This window comes from Malaclemys terrapin, chromosome 4, assembly GCF_027887155.1.
Source record: "Malaclemys terrapin pileata isolate rMalTer1 chromosome 4, rMalTer1.hap1, whole genome shotgun sequence".
NCBI lineage: Eukaryota > Metazoa > Chordata > Testudines > Emydidae > Malaclemys > Malaclemys terrapin.
This window is the reverse complement of record NC_071508.1, coordinates 68,466,547-68,487,818: the sequence shown is the minus strand read 5'-3', so window position 1 is coordinate 68,487,818 and position 21,272 is coordinate 68,466,547. Positions and strand designations below refer to the sequence as shown.

Sequence of the window (21,272 nt, the reverse complement as noted above, 5' to 3'; positions counted from 1 at the left end):
ATGCCATTCAGGCAGGTAAATTTAGTTCCCAAAAAATAAAGGGACTGTCCTCTGTGGAGTGGTTAGGCAGCCCATGGAATTCAGTGGCGTAAGTGGTCGTGTAGTTGAATACTGGAGCTATATTTAAAAAAGGAGCATTGGGCCAGAGCTGAAACAACAGTTCTGAGTACCTCCTTAAATGTCTGTTGAAAGCCTAAATCTAGATCTGAGTCCCTATTTAACAAATATTCCCCAATCTTTCTGAATGATCTGAAACCTGCAAAGGTTTTTTACTTTCCCTTTTCTCCATGGGCACATTGCTCAATTGGATAGTTGCATTAAGCTATTATTATTTTTTCTGATGAATCAAGTATTGGCCACTACTGTAGGCAAGATCCTGGACTTTATGGACCGTGGTCTGGTTTGGTATTCCCAATCAAATGTTCTTTTGTACTAGTTGGGGAGGAAAGAGAAGTGGTTTGATTCTAAGCATGAAAGCAAAAGAAAATGACGTTTCTATTTTTATGAATGGCTTTTATATCTGAGACCAGTTACGGAAGGAGGAATCAGAGGAAAAATGTGGTGTTATTAATTAATTTGTTTTGCAATGTTTACAGTGTGCCTTCAGCATATAAACAATACAAGAATTTAAAAACACATATAACGAATCAAGTTAACACAATGTAGAAAAATGTCACTTTGTCAAGCCAAGTCACTCAACCTAAAGGCTGAATGAATAGATGTGTCTTGCAACATCCCTGGGGTGAAATCCAGGCTCCAATGAAGTCAATGGAAAAACTCCCATAGACAGGTTTTCACCCCTGAAGTCTGTCAGATCCAGAGAGAAATAAGTTCCCGAACTGAGGGCCCTTCCTTGAAAGTGTTCTGCTCTCAATCTGTATATTATCTATCTTTCTAAACACCCACATATCCCAGTTACTGTGAGATCCTGGGTGATCTGAATTCCAAGGTTATTGCATCAATAAATTGTTGTTCTTAACCACTGAGGACAGGACAAAAAGTAATTGGTTTAAATTGCAGCAAGGGAGATTTAGTTTAGACATTAGGAAACACTTCCTAACTATAAGGGTAGGTAAGCTATGGAACAAATTACTGAGGGAGGCTGTTGAATTTCCGTCACTGGACGTTGTTAATAACAGGTTAGACAAACGCCTGTCAGGTGTGGTTTAGATAGTACTTAGTCCTGCCTCAGTGCAGGGGACTGGACTAGATGACCTATCAAGGTCTTTTCCAGTCTTGCATTTCTATGATTTTATGAAATGAAAGATGCTATGTAAGTTATTCAGGGTCGAAACCATGTGTTTTACAGACTAAAACCAATACTTTAAATTTAGAACCAGTGTAACATTTATTGCATACACTTGTAATCACGGCCAATTAGTCATTATGGAAAGTGCACAGGGAGTGCATCATTGCAGAAAATTAAAAAGGTGGATGAAAATATCATGGGAAAGCTGAGATGAGGATTATATCGCCTCACCACAAGTGAGTTCATAAAAACTAGCTAAGAATGTAAGCAATGCCTATGGAACGAGAGAAAGGAAATGGTTTATGGAAGAGACCAGGTTTGTCTCTGGAGAGACTGCCATGCCATTGCACAGTATCTTAAAAAAAATGGATGAGAAGAATGTTTGATAGGAACATGGGAGCAAATACATAATGCTTCAAAGCCAATCTTGAGGTTCCTCATCTTGTACTTACCTTCCCTTTGTGAGAAATTGACTCTGGAATATCGATGAGATTATTTTGATTATGGGCAAATTATTTAGTGATGACATTATTCTCTTGATAAGATGCTCCTGTGACAAGATATTCTGTAAGGCAATTAACTACTTGGCAGATGATTCTGGAAAGCAAAACTGAGATATTTAGCTGGGACTCTGACAGTGACTGGCCCATGGTTTTCTTTTATTTTCTATTTATTTTCCATAACTGCGTAGCTCAGTTTTGGAGGCTGGTTATTCTCTCACTTTCACCAGTACTTGTTCTCTTCCTCCCCCATTGTTTTTACCCATTGACTTTCTGGTTTACACAGGAGCAAGTAGGAGGCGAATCAGGCCCAGTATTTTCTAACTCGTGCTTGTGGTGAGCAAACACTTAAGGCTTCGAAGATATGCCTGCAGATACACAGAATGCAGCTGTAGTGAGGCAAACATCTCCTGTGTGCCACAGCCCCATTGTGGGGGGATTTACTGCTTTGCAGATGTTGCATACATATCTTGTGGAAGGTGTTTCAGGTTTGCCAAGGTTCACTTTTCGGTGCTTTGTGGCAAAACAGAAATAATGTCCTTAGATTTTCTGTGTCATGGTGGTAAAATATCCATATAACAATGTTTTGACATTTTTGTTCTAAACTAGTGGTATTTTTGGTGCACCAGCAGTGCCATGTCCCAGTCACATGGGATCAGCAAGCATGAATCATCACTATCAAGTCATAGGATGGGATTATGTCTTTTTTTGTTTGTTTGTTTCATAGACACTTGTGTAGTTTTTATTTATTGTCCATCCCGATCTTCTGCCTAAAGATTTCTCTTTTTGCTTTATTTTTTGGATTTTCTTCTTTCTTCCCCCTTTGGGGAGGACCCATCATATTCATTTCCTCCTTCACTTTCCAGGATTTCCTTTTCTAGTCATTCATTCTTAGATTTTATGATGATTGGCAACTGAGATGTATTCTAGAGATTCAACTTCTAGGCGGTTACTGAGATGGTTTCTGGGAAAGGATTACTCTGGAGGGGTATTGGTATGGTAATAACTGGGAAAGAACACAGTATTAATAGTTCTCCTGCTAGTAAAATGTAGCAGAGGCATTTAGGTGCTATTGTTTGGCACCTGACCCAAAGCCCATCAATGTTAAGGGGAGTTTTAGGCATTCCGGTGGGCTATGGCTCAGGTCTTTAATATACAAGCTGTTCTTTTTCCTTTTGGCGATATGAGTTCTAGACCAGCTTTAGGTCACAAATAAAACAGGGTTTGGTGGTTGTCTCCTACTCCCTGGTGGATATTTGCATGCATCATAAAAACCACTGCTACGTGTTACTACATTCAGACTGTTAGCAGTGTCTGCTTATGAGAGGTCAAAGACTGCAATAGCAGAAATGTTGCTGGTAAAGACTGAGGGGTGTTTCCGGAACTAGGGGAAAGAAGCTTCAGCATATGGCTAACATTTTCAAATGTAGATGGTTAAAGTTAGTCATCTAAATTCATACTGACTTAAATTGGAGTTCAGCTCTTCTGAAAATCAGGGAACTTAGGCATATTTTGTCCTGTGTACTTTCCCACAGTGTATCTGATTCTAGTCATTCCACTGGGACCCTTTACTTTTGTGAATGCTCTACTTGTTAGTATGAAGATGGGGAAGCAGTGTGGCCTAATAGACTCAGAAGACCAGGGTCCTATTCATTCTATTCTTGCACTGACCAGCCCAAGTCACCTTGGACAAGTCACTTAATCTCTCTGTCTCTCAGTTTCCTCATCTGTAGAATGGGGATAATGATTTTGACCTCCTTTGTAAAGCCCTTTGAGGTCAATTGATGAAATGTCCTATATAAGAGGTAGGTGCTACTATTAGTATGGATATTTACTCTCCATATTGTAGTCACCGTATGCTTTAACAGGTCCTCTCCTCTTCTGTGCATCAATAATAACCCAGTGGCTTTTCTAGGACTGTTTTACACAATCTCCTGTTGATTCTTGCTCCCCTCACTTCAAAGACCTACACTAATTATGCTGCCCCTAAACTAGCAAGCACAGTCAACTTTTCTTATGGATATTATGTCAGTGGTCATTTGTAGTTTAATAGTCAAAAAAGCAAGGACAAAAGAGTCATCCATAGCTTTGTTAGAGGTTGTGATGGGATGTGTACACCATGTAGACAAGGGGTTAATGGGGCCTGAAAGGCCAGTTTACATACCTGGCTCATCTGCCAGAGAGAGAGAGAGCCAGCTGTAAGAGATGATGAAGCCGAGCTGGGGAAGGGATGGGTGGTGATTATAAAGCTAGGAAGTGGTGAGGCACCTTTTTTTTTTTAAAGCAGAAAGGGGCTGCAGGGGGACAATGTGTAGTCAGTCTCTGGGGAATAGAAGAGGTCCAGGGAAGCAGCAAGGAGTCTGAGGGAGTAGACATTGGCTGGGTAGGTATGGGTCTCAGGGCTGGAACCCACAGTAGAGTGAGGGCCTAGTTTCTCCTACCAGCCACCAAGGAAGTTGGGGTGAAACCCTCTGAGGTTAGGGGTGTAAGGGCCAGGGAGCACAGAGACAGACAGAAGGCCATTTAACTGTAAAGTTGTTGAACTCTAGTCCACCCCTTCTGGGGTAACAAAGTGTGACCTTGCCAGAGAGCCAGGTTGCGGGAAGGGAGAGCACCCCTGTAAAGGAGTGATCGTCAGCAGGAGCACCATACAGGGAGACAGCTACTGTGCCAGGCTTGGCACAGGGAGGTGCTCCTGCAGTGTGTGAACCCATTTACAGACATTCTAAATGTCAGCTTAGTTGCTTACGTTTGAAATATTTATTATTACTTAGGTTTAAATGAGAATATTTTGCAAGTGAACATTTTAAATAAAGACAGGTCAAACTGGACATGTTAGCATTTCTTTGGGGTTTCCCCTTTGCACGTATGTTTTTTGCCAAAAAAAACACTCTACTGTTCTCTTCTAAACACCCCAATTTTGTTTTATGTCATGTCTCATTCTTAGGCTTTTTATAGTGAATTGAAAGTTAACTTCCTCTGTTGTTGAAAGAGGTTGTTTAAAGAAACATTTTTGGATACACTTTTTATTTTTAAATTTTGTAGTGTGGGAGATCAGCAATGGAAAGGATAATTAAACTGATAAGTAGGGAAGCTTATCTTGATGATCGTAATACGGAAATCAGTGAAATGGTTTATCAGAAATGTACCATTATAGTTTAAATGATTAAATTTGAGCTTGGAAAGAACTTTAAACCTGAGCAAGCATTTTCTAGTTTATTTAGCACAAATGCTATTATATGACACCTCCCTTTTTCACCCTCCAGAGCCGAACAATAACTTTTTGATTAAACAGTTGGCTATTGTATGTTCCAAATTTAATAGCAACAGTCTTCCTACAAAACCTGAATTTTATCTAAATTGCTTTCCTCTTGTTCAGCGATTGTGAACTCCTATAGTATGACAGAGGAGACAGCATGAAAAATCAGAATTTCTCACAAGAAGATTATTTTTGTCAGAAACAGAGAGCTGAAATCTAGATGAATAGTTCAGTTAAACTTGTTACAAAACCTGAAGAAATGTCAAATAATGCATCCTATCTGTAAACACTATTAAAAAACAATCACATAGGTATTGGCACATTTTCATTGGGAAGAATATAGACAGCTAGTAGAAAGAGAAGCATGTAGAGACAACCTGGGATCCCTTTCCAAAAGGAGTTCTTAATCCTTTCAAAGGAACTGAAAACACAGACAAATGCCAGTATTGCAATCTTACAGCTAGAGACTTATTTAATGACTTGCTATAATCAGCACTTTCTTCATGCTGTTGGGATGCACAAAATAAACAGACCGAACTTTCAAAGTTTGATTTTTGGGTGGCCTATGTTAGGAGCCTAGGGCATGACTTTCAGAAGTGCTGAGTACCTGAAACTCCAGCTGAATTGTGGGTGCTCAGCACCTCTGAAAATGAAGACTATCTCGTTCAAGAATGTGACCTAAGCAACCACCAGCACATTTAAAGAATCTAAAGATATAGATGGATGCAAACAAGGTAAGCTAAAAGTATGTTTACAGGGGAACATGACTGTAATGGAGTGGCAAACTTTAGGCTCAAGCTGAGAGATGTAGGACTCTTTGACGATTCACCCCCTAGCGTCAGATACTAAGACCCTGCACAGAAATGTACAGCTTCATCAGACTCTCCCTGGCAGCCACACCTGGTGGGGCCAATTATCTCCAACCCAGGAGTATAGTAGGATCTGAGTGCCTCTTTGAGGAAACTAGGGATTGGGACATAAGGGTCATTCAGTTCGCAACTCTAGATGCAGCAAAACACAAGCTAAAGTTGGTTTGTTCTTATTAAAGTTAATAGTAAAGAAACCGCAGGAATCAGGTAAACCTAGTTCATATCAAGCATGGATGTACTGTTTTAAGAGCAATGCTGGAATATTTAATAATGCTGCTTATGTTTAATAATGTCAGGTATTTTAGATTCAAAAGAAGTTAAATGATTTGGGGGTTTTTCTAATTGAAGTATTACCGTATTGGATTTACAGTATAACCCATTTATCAGAGTCCTGCTTAATCACAACTCTTGGTTAATCCATGTTTGCTTGCATCTGCTGCATTAATATGAACAAAGTAGTGTTTCTGGTGCAACTAGGTAATTTGGAATTCCCCAAAGTGTGTGTGTTTTTTCTCCCTAGAACTTGCTGACTTTAGCTTATTATTGCTGCATGTTGTTTATGAGACGTTTCCTCCTGCAATGGAGATTATCATATTTGTTAGAAAGGAAGGATACTCTAGTGGTTAGGGAAATAGCCTAGTACTTAGGAGATCTGGGTTTAAATCCGTGCTCTGCCACAGACTTCTTACGTGAGTCACTTATGTTATGTCTACCCTGCAGTGTAAGCTCTGGGGTCAGTGGGATCCCGCAGGCTGAGTGTTTGTAAGCCTGAGCTTGAGTGTTCACACTGAATATTGACTTTAGGTTTAGAATTGCTGGACCTTGGTCTCTCTCACATGCTCTGGTGTCTACACTACATTATGCAGACCTGAGTCAAACCAGCCTTTCGCAGGTTTCCTAGCCCCTTCCCCAGCTCCATCTGCTCTAGCCCTTTGTTCATGATTCATTGTGGGAAAACTTCATTATCCATCTTGTGGCAATTGACAGGAAGTTGTCACATCCTGCCAAGAAATGTTTGGGTCTGTACATTTCCAGCAACTGAAGCCATTGACATGTAAAAGTCACCATTTGAAGAACTTGTCCTGCTTGGGCTGCACTGCAAGAGTTCATGGTGACAATGTTTTCTGCCAGTGGGGTGTCTACCTTCAAGGACAGGACAGGTCAGTATTACCACCAAATAACATTGTCATAAACTGAGTAACTGCCTCCATTATTATTCTACCCCCTTTTGCCTTGGTTTATGAAACCATATCCTGATCTGGCGAAAAGAGGTTTAATTACACTCTTATTGGGTGTAGAATTGGGTGTGGATTAAATGTGCATTTGGCAGACTGAAATCCTGCTGGCACTGTTTACAGAACCGTTTGGATTCCATTGTCATCAATGCTGTCCGCATTATTATGCCTTGCTGTGCTCTTTACAATCTTTGTGAATTCAAAGGTGAGCCATTTGCCCATGGATGGACTTATGACAGTAATGCAGGGGTCGGCAACCTTCAGCACGTGGCCCATCAGGGTAGTCTGCTGCAGGCCGTGAGACATTTTGTTTATGTTGCCTGTCCACAGGCATGGCCCCCTGCAGCTCCCAGTGGCTGCGGTTCACCGTTCCCGGCCTTTAGCAGGATGTACATGGGAAACAGAAATCAGGGATGCTTAGTGCGCTTGCAATGGAAGAGGGAGAATAGTATGTTTATGGATCTATTTGTGCAGCAGTTTTTACAGTAAATGAAGTATTCGTGCTGTATGCTATGAATGGGGGTGTGTGATTGTCGTGAACCGTTAATTGTGGATGAGTTGATTGCCTATGCAGTGTGGTGGGGGATGGTGGTTTGTGTAATATGAATTGTGGGGTTTTATTATGGATTGATCTGAATAGATGTATTGAGAAATTGTGTTTGGATGCAGCTTCCCAATTGTGTCTTTTCATGTCTTTATTTTTATTCTTCAAAATACACATTATATGATGTGATGCAATGATGGTAATAGATTCCTTAAATAAAACAAAAGCCTTTGTGAGTATGGCAGTGTTACAAAAAACACTATTAAAGCATTTTCAGGCGGGCCAGCTGCTTATATAACATCAAAACACCAGTAATAAACCAACACCCAAACCAGTAATAAAATAAAGGGCATAACACAAATGTTGATTAGTACAAAACATTGGAAACCAGTGCTAACAAGTTGCCAACGTTTGTGTGTCCCTTGGACCCCTTCCCACCTTCTTCCTCTTTCTAGCATGTTTAGCATACTCTTGGTGCTGTTGCACAGGGGTGGACGACTGCTGGGGGTACATTTACCCTGTCGAACTAGTGTTCAGTCCCGCTTGCATGGGCCACCCAACCATGATTTTGTCTAATGCATTCCTGGTCTGCAAGACATGATATTGTGGAGGGGACTCAGGATGTGGTGCCGGTGGAGCAGGAGTCTGAATTCTTGTGGTCATTAGCACAAGCAGCCTCTCAAACAGGTCTTTCTGCTGAGCTCTGTCTTCCTCCCTCAACCAATATTCCTACTTCAGAAACTGTGCTGCAAGTCTCTCCTCACATGCTGCAGTTCTCTCCTGGTGCTCTGCTGCCCATCTGTGCCTTTCCACTTGCCATGAATTTTTTCCCTTTCATATTGTAGCTGCTTGTTGGCTCTGTCCAGGAGGTCTACCATAAGTTCATCATGCAAATGCTTCGTCTTTGACCAGTCCATAATAGTTCAAAATCCCAGGATCCTGCTGGGGTCTGGCTGGGGTGCTGAGGTGAAAGGGCCTGAAAGCAGAGGGCCTCAAACAGTACATTTATTGTCTCAGTACTTCAAAAAAATGTTCGGAGCATCCTCAGAAAAAAGTGCCTGTGGAATCTCAAGGTCAAAAAAATGATACTTTGTAAAACTCAGGTTCAATATAGATTTAGAGAAATGCTTCCATTCCCAGAAGCTTCATGGGCCCAACCGAGTTAATCAGAGTGAAAAGAGTATGCACAATAGTAAGCTGAAACATACATGTGCAATATGTTTAAAAATTGTTGACCATTGTAGGCAGGGGAGGAGAGGTTGCTATGGTTTACTACCTAATGTGACTCAGTTCTTTCAGGCATTCTGCATTCTAAAAGACATAACAATCCTGGAGGTTCCTGAATGGCAGAGATATCCTATTCCAAGCTACCGGTGGCAAGCCGCACATGCATGTCACGGAGGTTTTCAAGTATATGGGGACTGAGCAACACGTGAGTGGAGTGGGCAGGTGTCCTATAGAGGAGGGCCTGGAAAAATATGCCCTTCTCTGAAATGTGACTACCTTTCTGGAGTTCCTACTATGGAAAAAGTTTGCAGCTTATCAGCACCCTGTGTTGGGTCAAAATTCACAGGGGAATCAACGGGATGCTGTGCTAGTGTCCACCTGGATTACTGACTCCCTACAGCATACGATACAGCCTGCTGACTACATCTACCTGTGGACTATATACAAAAACACATGATAATATGAACTCGCAAAGAACTGCATAGACAGATACCCTGGCACACTGGACTGCATACAACCCCCTGTTGTATTTAAGACATTGATTTTTGTCATCCAGGCTCTACGTTTCCCCTCACCCCTGTACAGTTTGTTTACAGTTGGCTCGTAATGCTGTGGCATGGGTGAGTTCTCCAGTGTGGTGTGCTAAAAGGGAAGGCAATATATGGTTCTTATTTTGAACACCCCTGTATATATTTGTAAGAAAATGTGAGCAGCTTGTAAAAAAAAAAAAAAAAAAAAAAAAAAAATAATGTTGAGTGCTCATTCAACTATTTGTGCTTCCTGGTCTTCATTTTGAATTCTAGTTTGTAGTGGGGTGATGTCAAGTAGCTGGTGTGCATTTCTCTATTATTGGATATACACTGCTACTCATAGTTTGTAATAAAAATTGCATTGGATCATAAAGTGGAAATCCCTCCCATTTGTATATTAATAACAACAGACCTGGAGCCAAACACTTACCTACTTCTGTGTCTTCTTTTTCTGCTGTTGGTTTCAACTTCCATGAGGCTGCTTCTCTGGAGGGTCACCACACAACTCCTACAGCTATGGACCCACCATGTGCTGCAGCTGCTCTGGTGCAAAGCTTCCTTGTGGACTGGTGTGAGCACCATAATCACTTTGCTAGCCTGATCCGGCACCTGTTGGCTCCCCGTTTTGTGCTATACTAGATTCAGGGATCAGAAGGTCACCATCCTGCTGACCAGGCTATTGTGAACTGCTGTGGGCTCAGGGCTTGGTGTAGTACACAGCACCCGGTCAAAGTCCTCGTAAAAGAGGCAGGATGATAGAAAGTTCCCAGAGGTACAGTTTTCATTCCTGGCTTTCTGTTAGTTACTCTTGAGCCGCTTGATCTGCTCTCTTCACTGGCACCAGTCCATTGAATCCCCCAGACTGTCAACTTATCTGCTGTTTCTTGGTACATGTGGTCATTTCTGATACTCTTACTGAAGTTGAACATGTTGCTCACCTTGCACCACAGATTTACCAGAATCTGACTGTGGTCCTGTGACCACATAGCCGTGTGCTTGGCAAAGGACTTCTTCCTGTAGGTAGCCGAAGCTAATGCAGGTTCACTCTGGAGCTCAGCAATCCATAATTAAATGGAAGAATTAAAAGCTGAGCAGCTGTATTTGAACCAGACACTTTCTTCAGTTTTCTGCAAGTTGATTGGCTAGTCTTGGGATAGAAAGGATATGAACAGTGGCCCATGGGATTGTGAGATACTCTCTGGACATGAATCTGAGGGACCCGGGACCAAGCTCTGTCCATGCTGTAAAATGATGCACTATGGAGCCAAATCCCACTGGGACTATGGCTTAAACCCCTCTTGTTGGGTCCAGAGGACTTGCTGGCCTGAGTCCGATAGGGGTGTGTGTGTGTGTGTGTGTGTGTGTGTGTGTGTGTGTGTGTGTGTGTGTATACACACACACACACACACACACACACACACACACACAGAGAAGGGGGACTTGGGCTTGAGTCTAAGCCTGGGCATACACTACAGTGTAGACATACCCTCTGACTCAATTCCCCATCTGTAGAATGGTGATAAAAATACTTCCGTACCTCACAGGGCATTGGGAGGAAAAATACATTAAATATGATGAGGTAATGGAGGCTATGTAAGTACCTAATATAAATTATTATGGAGTGTGTTCATGTATGATGGGAAGTGTGTGTTTACTTATGGTGTTTTATGAACATTTTACAATTATTCCCCTGATAGATCTTATAATTTTAAAAGCAAAGTTTTCTGTATTATTCTATTCCTTGTGTTATGATGGCTATTTGAGATGCTTGCTTGTAAAATATGTTATTTGATTTGCATACCTTTCTTTGGTGAGCTGAAATGTGCAGCTAATGTAGGTATATTTTTTTGTATGGGTATTATATACTTTAATCATTTGACAGAAAATATAACAATGATGGAGTGAGAGAAAACACAAAAAGGGGAAGAGAAACAACTTAACATAGAAGGGAACTGGGAGGGAGAGACCAAGAAAAGCAGGGAAAAGGAAGAGGAGATAACCAGAGTGTAGAACAAGGGAGAGACATGCAAGGAATTTGTAAAGGTTGTTTTTTTTTTTTTTTAACTAGTTGGGGGCAGCCCACTGTTTCATGACCAGATCACTCCTTCTACCAGAAAATCCATGTGTGTGTGTGTGGGGGGGGGGGGGGGGGAGGGGGCGGAAGTGGAGCAGGGTTTGCTCTCCTGAGAAGTAGGGTACTTAGCCTCTCCCCCTCAATAACGAAAAGCATGGAAGGTCATTTTAGAGCTGCACAGATCTCAATGGATTTGCATGAGACATGTGGTCATCAGCACAAAGCCCTATGTCTTTGCACTGGCTTGAGAGCCCCTTGCCCCCAAGTCCTCCTCCAGGGCTTCCCCCATTAGCAAATGCCATTCATAACTTTCTTAAGGGGCTGCGGGAGGCAGGCTTTAGTCTCAGTGAAGTCTTCCTTTTCTGGTAGTGCTACAGAACTCTGGCAGTGCTCTCATGATTAAGGCATGAAACTGGAAGACAGAAGATCTGATGTAGGGGGCAAGTTAGTTAGCCTTACTGTGCTGCTGTTCCCTGGGGATCTACAGGGTTGTGAGGCTTCATTCATTAATATTTGTAAAGTCCTTTGATTTAACCTTCATTAAATCCTCGGATTATTAATCCTCCACTGTATTATTATGAACAATCAATTCCTTCTTATTCATTGATACAAAAGCTTCTTTTTGATACTGGTTTTAGTTTTTGTTCATGTGGATACTTATCCTGTTATCAAAGGCATCTAGTTTGTCTACCTGTTGAGCTTTGCATTATTATTATTATTTTGTTGGCTGTGTGCTGTTTTAGTCTTGGATTTAGTTCTTACATGTTGACAGTGTATTGTATGCAGTATGATATTCCTCATGGTCTGCTATAGTCTGTTTCTTTCTTTAGGAATACAGATATGAGTTTTAATCTTTTAATTTGCCAAGAATGTAGCCTATGTTTTGTTGTAGTGATAGGCTGTGCAGTTTTGCAATGGCCTTTTCATGTTTTGCTGATTTAAGCAATATGTGGTAATAAGGTTTGTTCACATAATCAGTGAATAAGATATCATCCAAACACCCTTTTTGTAAAAATTAAGCCCACACGGATCAATTTCTACAGTTGACACCTGCACATTAATTATGAATAGATTTAATGGTCAGATCTAGAAAAAATATATTTCATATCTGCCATGGAGCCTACACACACAAAGATCTTCCTAGACATCAAAAGCTATATGGAAGAAGGCACAAAGCCCTTTATTTTTAATCTGAGTGGTCGCCTGAGGGAGAAGCTAGATGCTCGAGAAATGCAATTAGAATGGAACAATGCACAGAGAAAAATGAAGAGTCTATTACCACAGAGCATATACCATATGAATGGGACCTTCTGGAAGGACACTGGAAGATAGTCATTATAGCTTTCCCCCACAAAGGACAAAAACCTTTATCTCCTCAGGAAAGCCAAAGATAAACCACTTTGGCCTGTATCTCATTTGTCTTCCTTATATTCTGTTATTGACCTACAGTATAATGCATGTCGATTTGTATGCTTTACATTGAAAAATTCATTCTTCTTATATAATTGAAGACCGATTTCATGGAGTCCCTTTAGCGCATGTTACCAGGCCAGGTAAATAAAAATCCAATATTCTCTCATAAGTAGTGTTGTAGAAGCCACCGTATTGCTTTGTTTAAAACATTGGGGCTTTGTCTGTTAACAGAAAATGGAGTTCTTCATGGAATATTGACTAGTATTTTACAAAGACTAGACACTTTCCAGAGAGGATGTTATTAACCCAAGTCATGAATAAAGATGTGCTATATATCTAAAGAGAAATTCCTAATGTAATTGTGTAATTCAGTGACTTGCTTTCTCAAGGAGCATGTCAATTACTCTGTGCCTTGTTCAGCCTTTTAAAGCAGTTTTGCATTTGAGTAGATGTTTAATTTTGCATGTGTTTATAGCAGAAAGGAGATGCTTACATTTTAAAATATTGATAGAGATAATACGTGCAAAATTCCTATAATTCCCAAAACATGGTTTGGAAGAATACCGCCTTGTTTTGCTGTCCAAACAAGTAAAATAGCTCAGCATGAGAATTTTACAGATAGGATAGGTAATTACCTAGCAAAAACAAAAATATCCCAGAGCTCTGAATCTGACTTTGAATGCCTTTTTTGTACTGCAGCATGTTAAGAAATGTGATGAATTAGGGTTGATTGTAATTACCATAAACTTAAGCAATTAACTCACGGAATTATTTGAAGAACTCTCTTGAACTCTCTGCTCATGTTCTTAAGTTGTCAAGATTCAATGTAACTATTTTCTTATTTCTGAAAAATACAAAGTTTTTTTCCTTTCTGTGGCTTTTTAGACAGATTATTCTCCCATTATTCTGGCAAGCTGTTTCCTCCTCCTCCTTAGGATAAACAAATGTGCAAGGAGTACGTGTTTTTATTTTTGACTGCATTCATGTTGATGTTTAAATTTAGCAATGCTTTTGCTAAAGTTCTTCAAAATTCAGATCATTTTGGAGCTCAGGAAAATAAAAATCAATGATTACATTAGTTGAGCCTGAGCTTGAACAGATTGGAAAATTAGTGAAAGTGTAAATTGAAGGATAACTGTGTAGTGAGTTGTTGATGGACTTGTATTTTATATTGGAAACTGCTCACATTCATTTTAAAGCTACAGCTACAATGCTAATGTGGGAGAGAGGAAGAAAAAAAAAACCTTTCATCCATTTCCTATTAAACATACAGATACATTACAAGTGAAAGAACTTGACATGTTCAGAGCCTATTCAATTGACTGGCTTGTTGGTTATGGAACACTATGAGTTAGAGAGTAATCGAAATATATTTCATCATCTTCCTTAGCCTCCCTATAGTACCACACTTATTCTGATATAAGGCAGAGGGTCTGTGCCTCCTGGCTGTATAAGAGTGGTACTATAGCTAGTGGTCAAAGCAAAGGGAAGGGGAGTCCAGAGTCTTCTGCTGAATTCCTGGCTCTGCTGCTGGCACTTAACCTCTCCATGCTTGAGTTTTCCATATTGTAAAATGATGATAATATTTTACTCACTATTTTAAAGTGTTTTGAGAGCCTGAATAAAAGGCAGGGCCGGCTTTAGGCCAATTCCACCAATTCCCCCGAATTGGGCCCCGCGCCTAAGAGGGCCCCGCGCCCAGCGGCAGGGCCGCCGGGTTGGGGGCAAGTGGCCGAGAATCCCTTCCCTGGCTAGAGGCTCCTTGTTAATTTTTACTCACCCGGCAACACTCCGGGTCTTCGGCGGCACTTCAGCGGCGGGTCCTTCACTCGCTCTGGGTCTTCGGCAGCACTTCGGCAGCAGGTCCTTCAGTGCCACCAAAGACCCGGAGCGAGTGAAGGACAAACCGCCGAAGACTACGAGTGCCGCCCGGTGAGAACAAGCCCCACATGTTTTTTTACGTGTTGTTTTTTTCTTTTTTCAGTCATCCCTGCCGGGGCCCCGTCAAAACTGTTCGAATCGGGCCCCGCACTTCCTAAAGCCGGCTCTGATAAAAGGTGTTATATAAACTGTCAAGGATTATTATTAATATTATTCATTACACTTTAGCAAAAAAAAAAATTAATTGGTACTATATATGGGTGTTTAATCATAGAGACTTCTTTAAGCCAAACTTTATATCATTTCTTTTTTCATAGATTTTTTTATTAGACTTTTCAGTGGAAAAAAAAGACTTGTTCCAACTAATGACATTTTCCTCCACAGGATTTATGAACGTGTCATAGATCCTCCAGAAATGAATCTAACACCAGGAAGCAGTTTATGGCTGGGACAGCGGAACAGGAAACATGGTTTTTTTAAGGTAAGCAGATACACAGTAGCAAATGTAGGGCACTGACTTCACATTCATTACCTTGCACACCCCCTTCATAGGAATTTCAGTAGGGATTATAGGTATCTGAGGAACACAGGTATGGGTCCAACTTGTCACAAAAGGGCCTGATTCTGCAAGGTGTGGACTGTGCTCTCAACTCCAATTGATTCCACTGTGCCTTAGGAGGTATTCCTTGTCCTCCTGCAGTGCATTGTCCTGGATCACTTGTGACTGGAATGAGATTGTGGAACATAGTTTTAGGAACCCAACCAACAGTCACTATCTTAAAAACCTTCAGAATAATTTTTACAATGGTCTGGGTGACTAAGCGATTCATCTCCTAATATTCATAGACCAGTGGGAGCTGGACTTCTTCTCTATTGCATCTAGATTAGCTTCTCACTGTTATTGATGGACTTCATAGTTTCCATCCTTCACAGTTTAGGTCCCATTTGACTTCCATCAGGTAAAAGTCCTCTGTGGGCCTGACACTATTGCAATTGTGCACAGTGCATGTGCCCTGCTGAAAGGCCCAGGAGAGTTAACTTCTTTCCTTAGTGAACTTCCCCTCATTTTGATCTCTTTTCCACATGTCAGAGGGAGCTGTATCCCTTACCAGTGATCAACTAGTTCTGATTTTCTAGGCAGTGGATTTGATCCATGAGCTATATAGTTTGTGCTTCATGGCTTTGAGGATCACAGTGGCACAGAGCATGAATCCTGGTAGTAGGGAGCCATACTATGCTATCTCCCCCCTGTAGGTCCATGCACATTGCATACTATGGTCTCATATTTGAATAGCGACAGACACTGCTCTGACTGCCATTTACATATAATGAACACACAGGTCCTGGAAAGCTGACAACCAGTTGAAAATGGTTCAGGGCGATTAGGTCAGGCTTTTGGGATGCACAAGTGGGTCTGGAAATGGATGTTGGAGATGCTCCTTGTGTAGGAGAGTGAAGATATCGAAACTCCCCCTTCAAAATTTTCCTTTGGTAACCAACAATAAGTGTGTGCCCTATGGGTCATCCTCTCTGCCATAGCCGACAGAGCGCATGCCTGCTGGTTGCTCTGATCGGCTTGCCCATTTCTGGTTGTGAGACACCCCAAGCCATCCGCATGGACTAGACCAATGTAGGGATGAAGACCAAAAAATGCATAGGGAAGGCGCAATTAATGTTGTCTTGGAGGCAAATGTCCTAAGACTTGGGAACCCTATTTCCCTTTTTGTTTCTCGCTTCTGTTCCCTTTACCCCTGGCAAGCCTTGCTGGCATTATGATCCAGGCTGAGTTGTTGTAAAACTTAAAAATTAATACTCTGCGTCATAGGCAAAGTTATAGCTAAAGCTGACCAACTGTCATATCTAATTTTGTGTCCAGTGGATCCACAGGTATTGCAATGGATCTGTTGCTGATTAAAGAGCATGGAGTTTAGTCGGTGGATGATATACAGCTAAACTCCTGATAATAAGTACCTTGTATCTTGGATAACAGAACACAGTCTAAGGATTCATTCACATCAAAACAGCATCCATTTGATAAAATAGTCCATAGGATAGTGGTGTGCTTATTTACGTCCTCTTGAGACTAGCATAGCTTTCCATTATCAGGATGGTTGACCACCAGTTCAGTTTCCTTTTGAAGCATTCATTATTTAAATTGATGTTGCAGTTACTAGTTTTTGAAGGACATCCCCTCTCTCAACTTTGTAGATTTTTTTCAGCAAGCCAAACGAAATATCAAATGCAGTATTGCTTAAATAGTGTAATTGGTGTGGCAACTCGAACTGTTTTACGTGTATGTGTGTGTGTATGCATATGTGTATGCATGCACTACCTCCATCACCATTTTGCTTTTATATTTAAGTTAAGGTCCAAGAATTGCATTTACATGGACTTCATTTCTTGTTGTAACAGCTGAACTGTCACTGTGGAGTGAAATTAACGGCATGATTTTATTCTACAGCTGTTGTTTTTTTACCTCAGCTGCTTCCCATAATTCCACAGATGGTAAACATATGTTTAGAGCTGCATAGAAAAAAGTAAATTATATTGGATTCACCCATCTTTAATTCTTATTTTATGCAGACAGCCAGATTCTAGGAACTCTGGGATACTATACATTTGTAAATTAATATTTCTACGCATTAACACTTTGGAAACAGCAGGGTAGCTAATGATATGCTAATGAGCTGCCAGTTTTTATTGATCATAATGAAAGTCGACAAGTGCCTTTCTTTGCTTTTATGTTTGCTTGAATATTTTACTAACTGTCTGCAGGGCAGAAATGCGTAATTGGTTGAATTTTTTTAATCCTGCTTGTGAGTTTCAGAAGTTTTAAGGTTTTTTTTTTTGTTTGTTTGTTTTGGTTACCCATTGCAAAAGCTTGGAATTTTGCCAGTTTATGAACAGTACGCATCTCCATCCATATATTTTCATGCTCAGTAGGATCTCCCTTCCCTTTTCAAAGCAATTTGTTTCAGTGTTTTAACGCATAAAATATATAACTATTTTCCTCATTGTAAACAGAGATCTTCAGGGAAATAAGAGCAGTAAAAAAGAATTAGCATTTTTTGTATGTGTGGTGGAGCTGTGCTAGTATTTGTATGTGAAAGAATTGGGTATTGTTCTGAGCTTTAGCCTAATCATAGTTATTCCAAAAATATTAGAATTTTAATGGTGTAAAAACTATTCATTTTGCTCCTCCTTCTTCTGCCCCTTTTTGAGAAATTAGAAGCTTTCTTAAATGAATGTCATTAATGTCTGTTTTAGGTGAGGAGTCTCCTGTTGTTCCTCATGCACCTTTATGGAAGTGTCATGTAAGGATCTAAGTCACAATTGGCCAGATTCTGATCCTTTTATTTACACTGAGTGACTTCTTACTCCACAAGTAGTCCCATTTGAGTTTGTGGGACTATTGGTAGAGTGAAGGCCTGCTCAGCATAAGAGAGGATCAGAATTTGGCCCTTTATATAAACATGTAACAATATGTAACTTACCATGTACAAATAGCTCAGAGCTCTGCCCTTCCAATGCCCCAGTTCTGCAAAGTGCTGAATGACTTCAGCTCCCATTCAGGTCAGTGGAATTTAAGGGTGCTCACCCTCTCACAGGAAGTGCCCTGCCCCTTCCAGGATATTGGCCTGAGGTAGACAGTGGAGCGAGCTAATAACAGAGACAAGATGTTGTTTTTGTTTCCTCTACAAGAGGAAGCGCCTGAATTATTTCTTCTGAAAAACAAGGATAGCATTTGTTGACCATTCAGGTTTTTTCAGTGTACTCCAGTAGCAAGATCATCTCTGTGTGTTGGAGTTGATACTGGAGTCAGGTTAAGAAACAAAACTGAAGGGAACCTGAGGAAGAATCTTTTCAGTAGCAGGCCCAAAACTTTCAAACACCCTCCCCAGAGGAGACCAGGTAGAATTTTACCCTTGCTAACTTCAGACCATGCTGAAAACTTCACCTCTTCAATAATTTATATAACCCTCATGCAGTGCCCAGATACAATGTTGAATAGGAGCTTTGGAAATATATATTGATTAATAAATGAATAGAATGCACTTATGTGGCAGCACACATGCACAAGATGCTTTACATATAAAAAGCCAAGGTTCCCGCTCCAAAGACCATATAATCTAAATCAAATAAATATGATACAGAGGGCAACAGTTCGGGCACAGGAAAATGATGTGTGTTACCATAGGAAGGCTTTGTGAAAGAAGTGGGTTTTAAAAAGTGAGAATAGCAGTATGAAATCAAGTGAATTAAAATGCAGAAGGTGAGAGTGTTAGTGCACCCTGAATGTATCAACCCTTTCATATAGCATTAATGGAGTAGTTCATTATATAGAGCAATGAAAGGAGCTATAAACATGCCAATGCTTTTCTGTCAAATTAATATCAAATGAGGTTGATATTTAAAGCTCTGCTCCTGCATTGTCTCCACTAGCGTGGAACTCTGCTGACTTCATTGGGACTTCATGCAGCTGAAGGAGTCTGCCTTCGGGTGTGATTAGGTAAATATTTTCATATGAAAGCCACATATAGTGATACCCACTTCTGAAGAGGAAAATACTGATAGGTGCAGAACAACCACAGCTCACATCACAGGCCAAAACCACAGGTTCTTTCTTAGCTTTTACTCAGTCCTTATTTGGGTAAAAGTCCCACTGATACCAAAGGACCTTAGGATTGGCCCTCGTGGGAGTTTTTGTACACTCAATACCCCATATAGAAAACTCTGATCTAGTGAAACTTCATTTATAGAGAAGTAGGATGGAAGTTCAAGTTTGTTTAAATGCATTGCAACAATTCTGATTATGTTGAACTTCCATCTATAATGAAGTTTTTCTCTAACAAAAATGACATTGGACAAATACTGCTCCCATTGAAGCTAATGGGAAAGTTCCTATCTGTGCCTGAGCACACCAGGTCATCTGTAGCTGTAATGTATATGATTATATATATTAAAAATATAATTTCCATTCCAGACTGTATTGTTCATGCTTTGTTAGAGCACCTACTGTCTTTGATAGGCATCTTTTAAATTATCATTTACATTGAAGTAAATAAATAAAATGAATATGTATTTTTATATTTAAATATAAACCTATCCAAATTGCAGTAATGCACTTAAACATGTACTTAACTTTAAGCACACACTATTCTTGAACAGGGATTCTTTCCTGAGACAGGGCCATTGTGCTTTCCTGGATGGGCTCCTGTCACTATGGTGATCTAGTGTAGTGGAAGTCTATAATCTGAGTTATGCTTCTTTAATCATTTGATTGGAGAGAACTGAGCCTTAAAAATACATTTATGTGCTGCAGCTATTAATTGTTCACCAGTGGTCTTTGGAAAGAAGTAAAGTAAGTAACATTCAGCATTGTTTTATAGGCTACTTCCCAACCAGTGACAATATCACTTCTCATTATTGTGGGGGCTTCATTATTCTCACAGATGAAAAGGTTAATAAATATATATTCTTCTGCTACAGAGGTGGTATGATCTGGTTATTTCTATTAATATTTCCAATTAATATTTGATCTTGAAATAACAAGCAGAAAGCAGTGCTTGCTGATTACTTTCTGCTGTTTCAGAAAATGAACACATAAATGTTAAATGTTACTGCATTTGCAAGGCTTCAAGTACTATCTGAGGCCTATATTTTATTTATAGATTAACCTCAGTATTCTGAGCAAGCCACTATGTCTTCTGTCTGCTTTTCAGAATCCATTCTATCACAATTTAACTGAAAATAAAACCAGAATACACCCAAATCAATATTTTCATTCTAAGACAGCAAACCTGATGAAAAATTTCTTCTTAAATTAGAGAGGTTCTTCCAGATCAGATAGGAGGCAGAGCCATAACTCTCTTTGATTTACAGCGAGATACTTGGACTTCTCCAGGAAAATTCCCAGTTCTTTTCAAGTTCATTAAGGGAAAAGAGATCATCTAAGATGCTGAATGCCCTCAACTCCCATTAAAGCTAGTGGATATTGTGGGACATAAGTGCCTTGTAGAGTCAGGCCCTGAGAAAGAGCTTCAGGATTTGGCTCTAAGGAGCAAACCCCAATCCCCAGCACTCACTGTGTGTGTTTTGTCTGGGTTCTGGGGAGATACACAGGAAAGGGACTAAGATTTCTCTCTACAAAGATCTGAAATGACAACAGGCTGCATTGTGTGGAAGGTGCTTAAGCTTAGAATGTTCCATGCATATGGAGAAATGACATAGGATTCAACAGTGGTGGATCATTCAACCCTTTCACTTCCCCAGCCTGCCACTGCCCAGCTTCCAAAACCTCATGTGTGCTGTTGTTGTGAAGGGACTTCCTACAGGGCTGAGTTATATATGACCCCTAAATCCTGCCCCCTCTCCATCCTGTATGCACAGGGGGGCCTTCCCTACCTTTAGGAACAAGATTGACTCCTAACTGAGCAGCAGAGAGAATTCATTATGAAATGTCCTTTTAAATATGTTTGATCTCCTAGGCT

General features: G+C 40.4%; 1 protein-coding gene across 3 annotated transcripts in view; it reads left to right on the top strand.

Moving 5' to 3' along the window:
* Positions 1-21,272, top strand: part of NELL1 (neural EGFL like 1) — a 425,045-nt gene that overhangs the window by 61,985 nt on the left and 341,788 nt on the right. For all 3 annotated transcript variants that reach the window (XM_054027068.1, XM_054027069.1, XM_054027067.1), the window contains exon 5: positions 15,166-15,262. In XM_054027068.1, the coding sequence (XP_053883043.1) occupies positions 15,166-15,262 (97 nt within the window). The remainder of the gene's footprint in view (positions 1-15,165; positions 15,263-21,272) is intronic.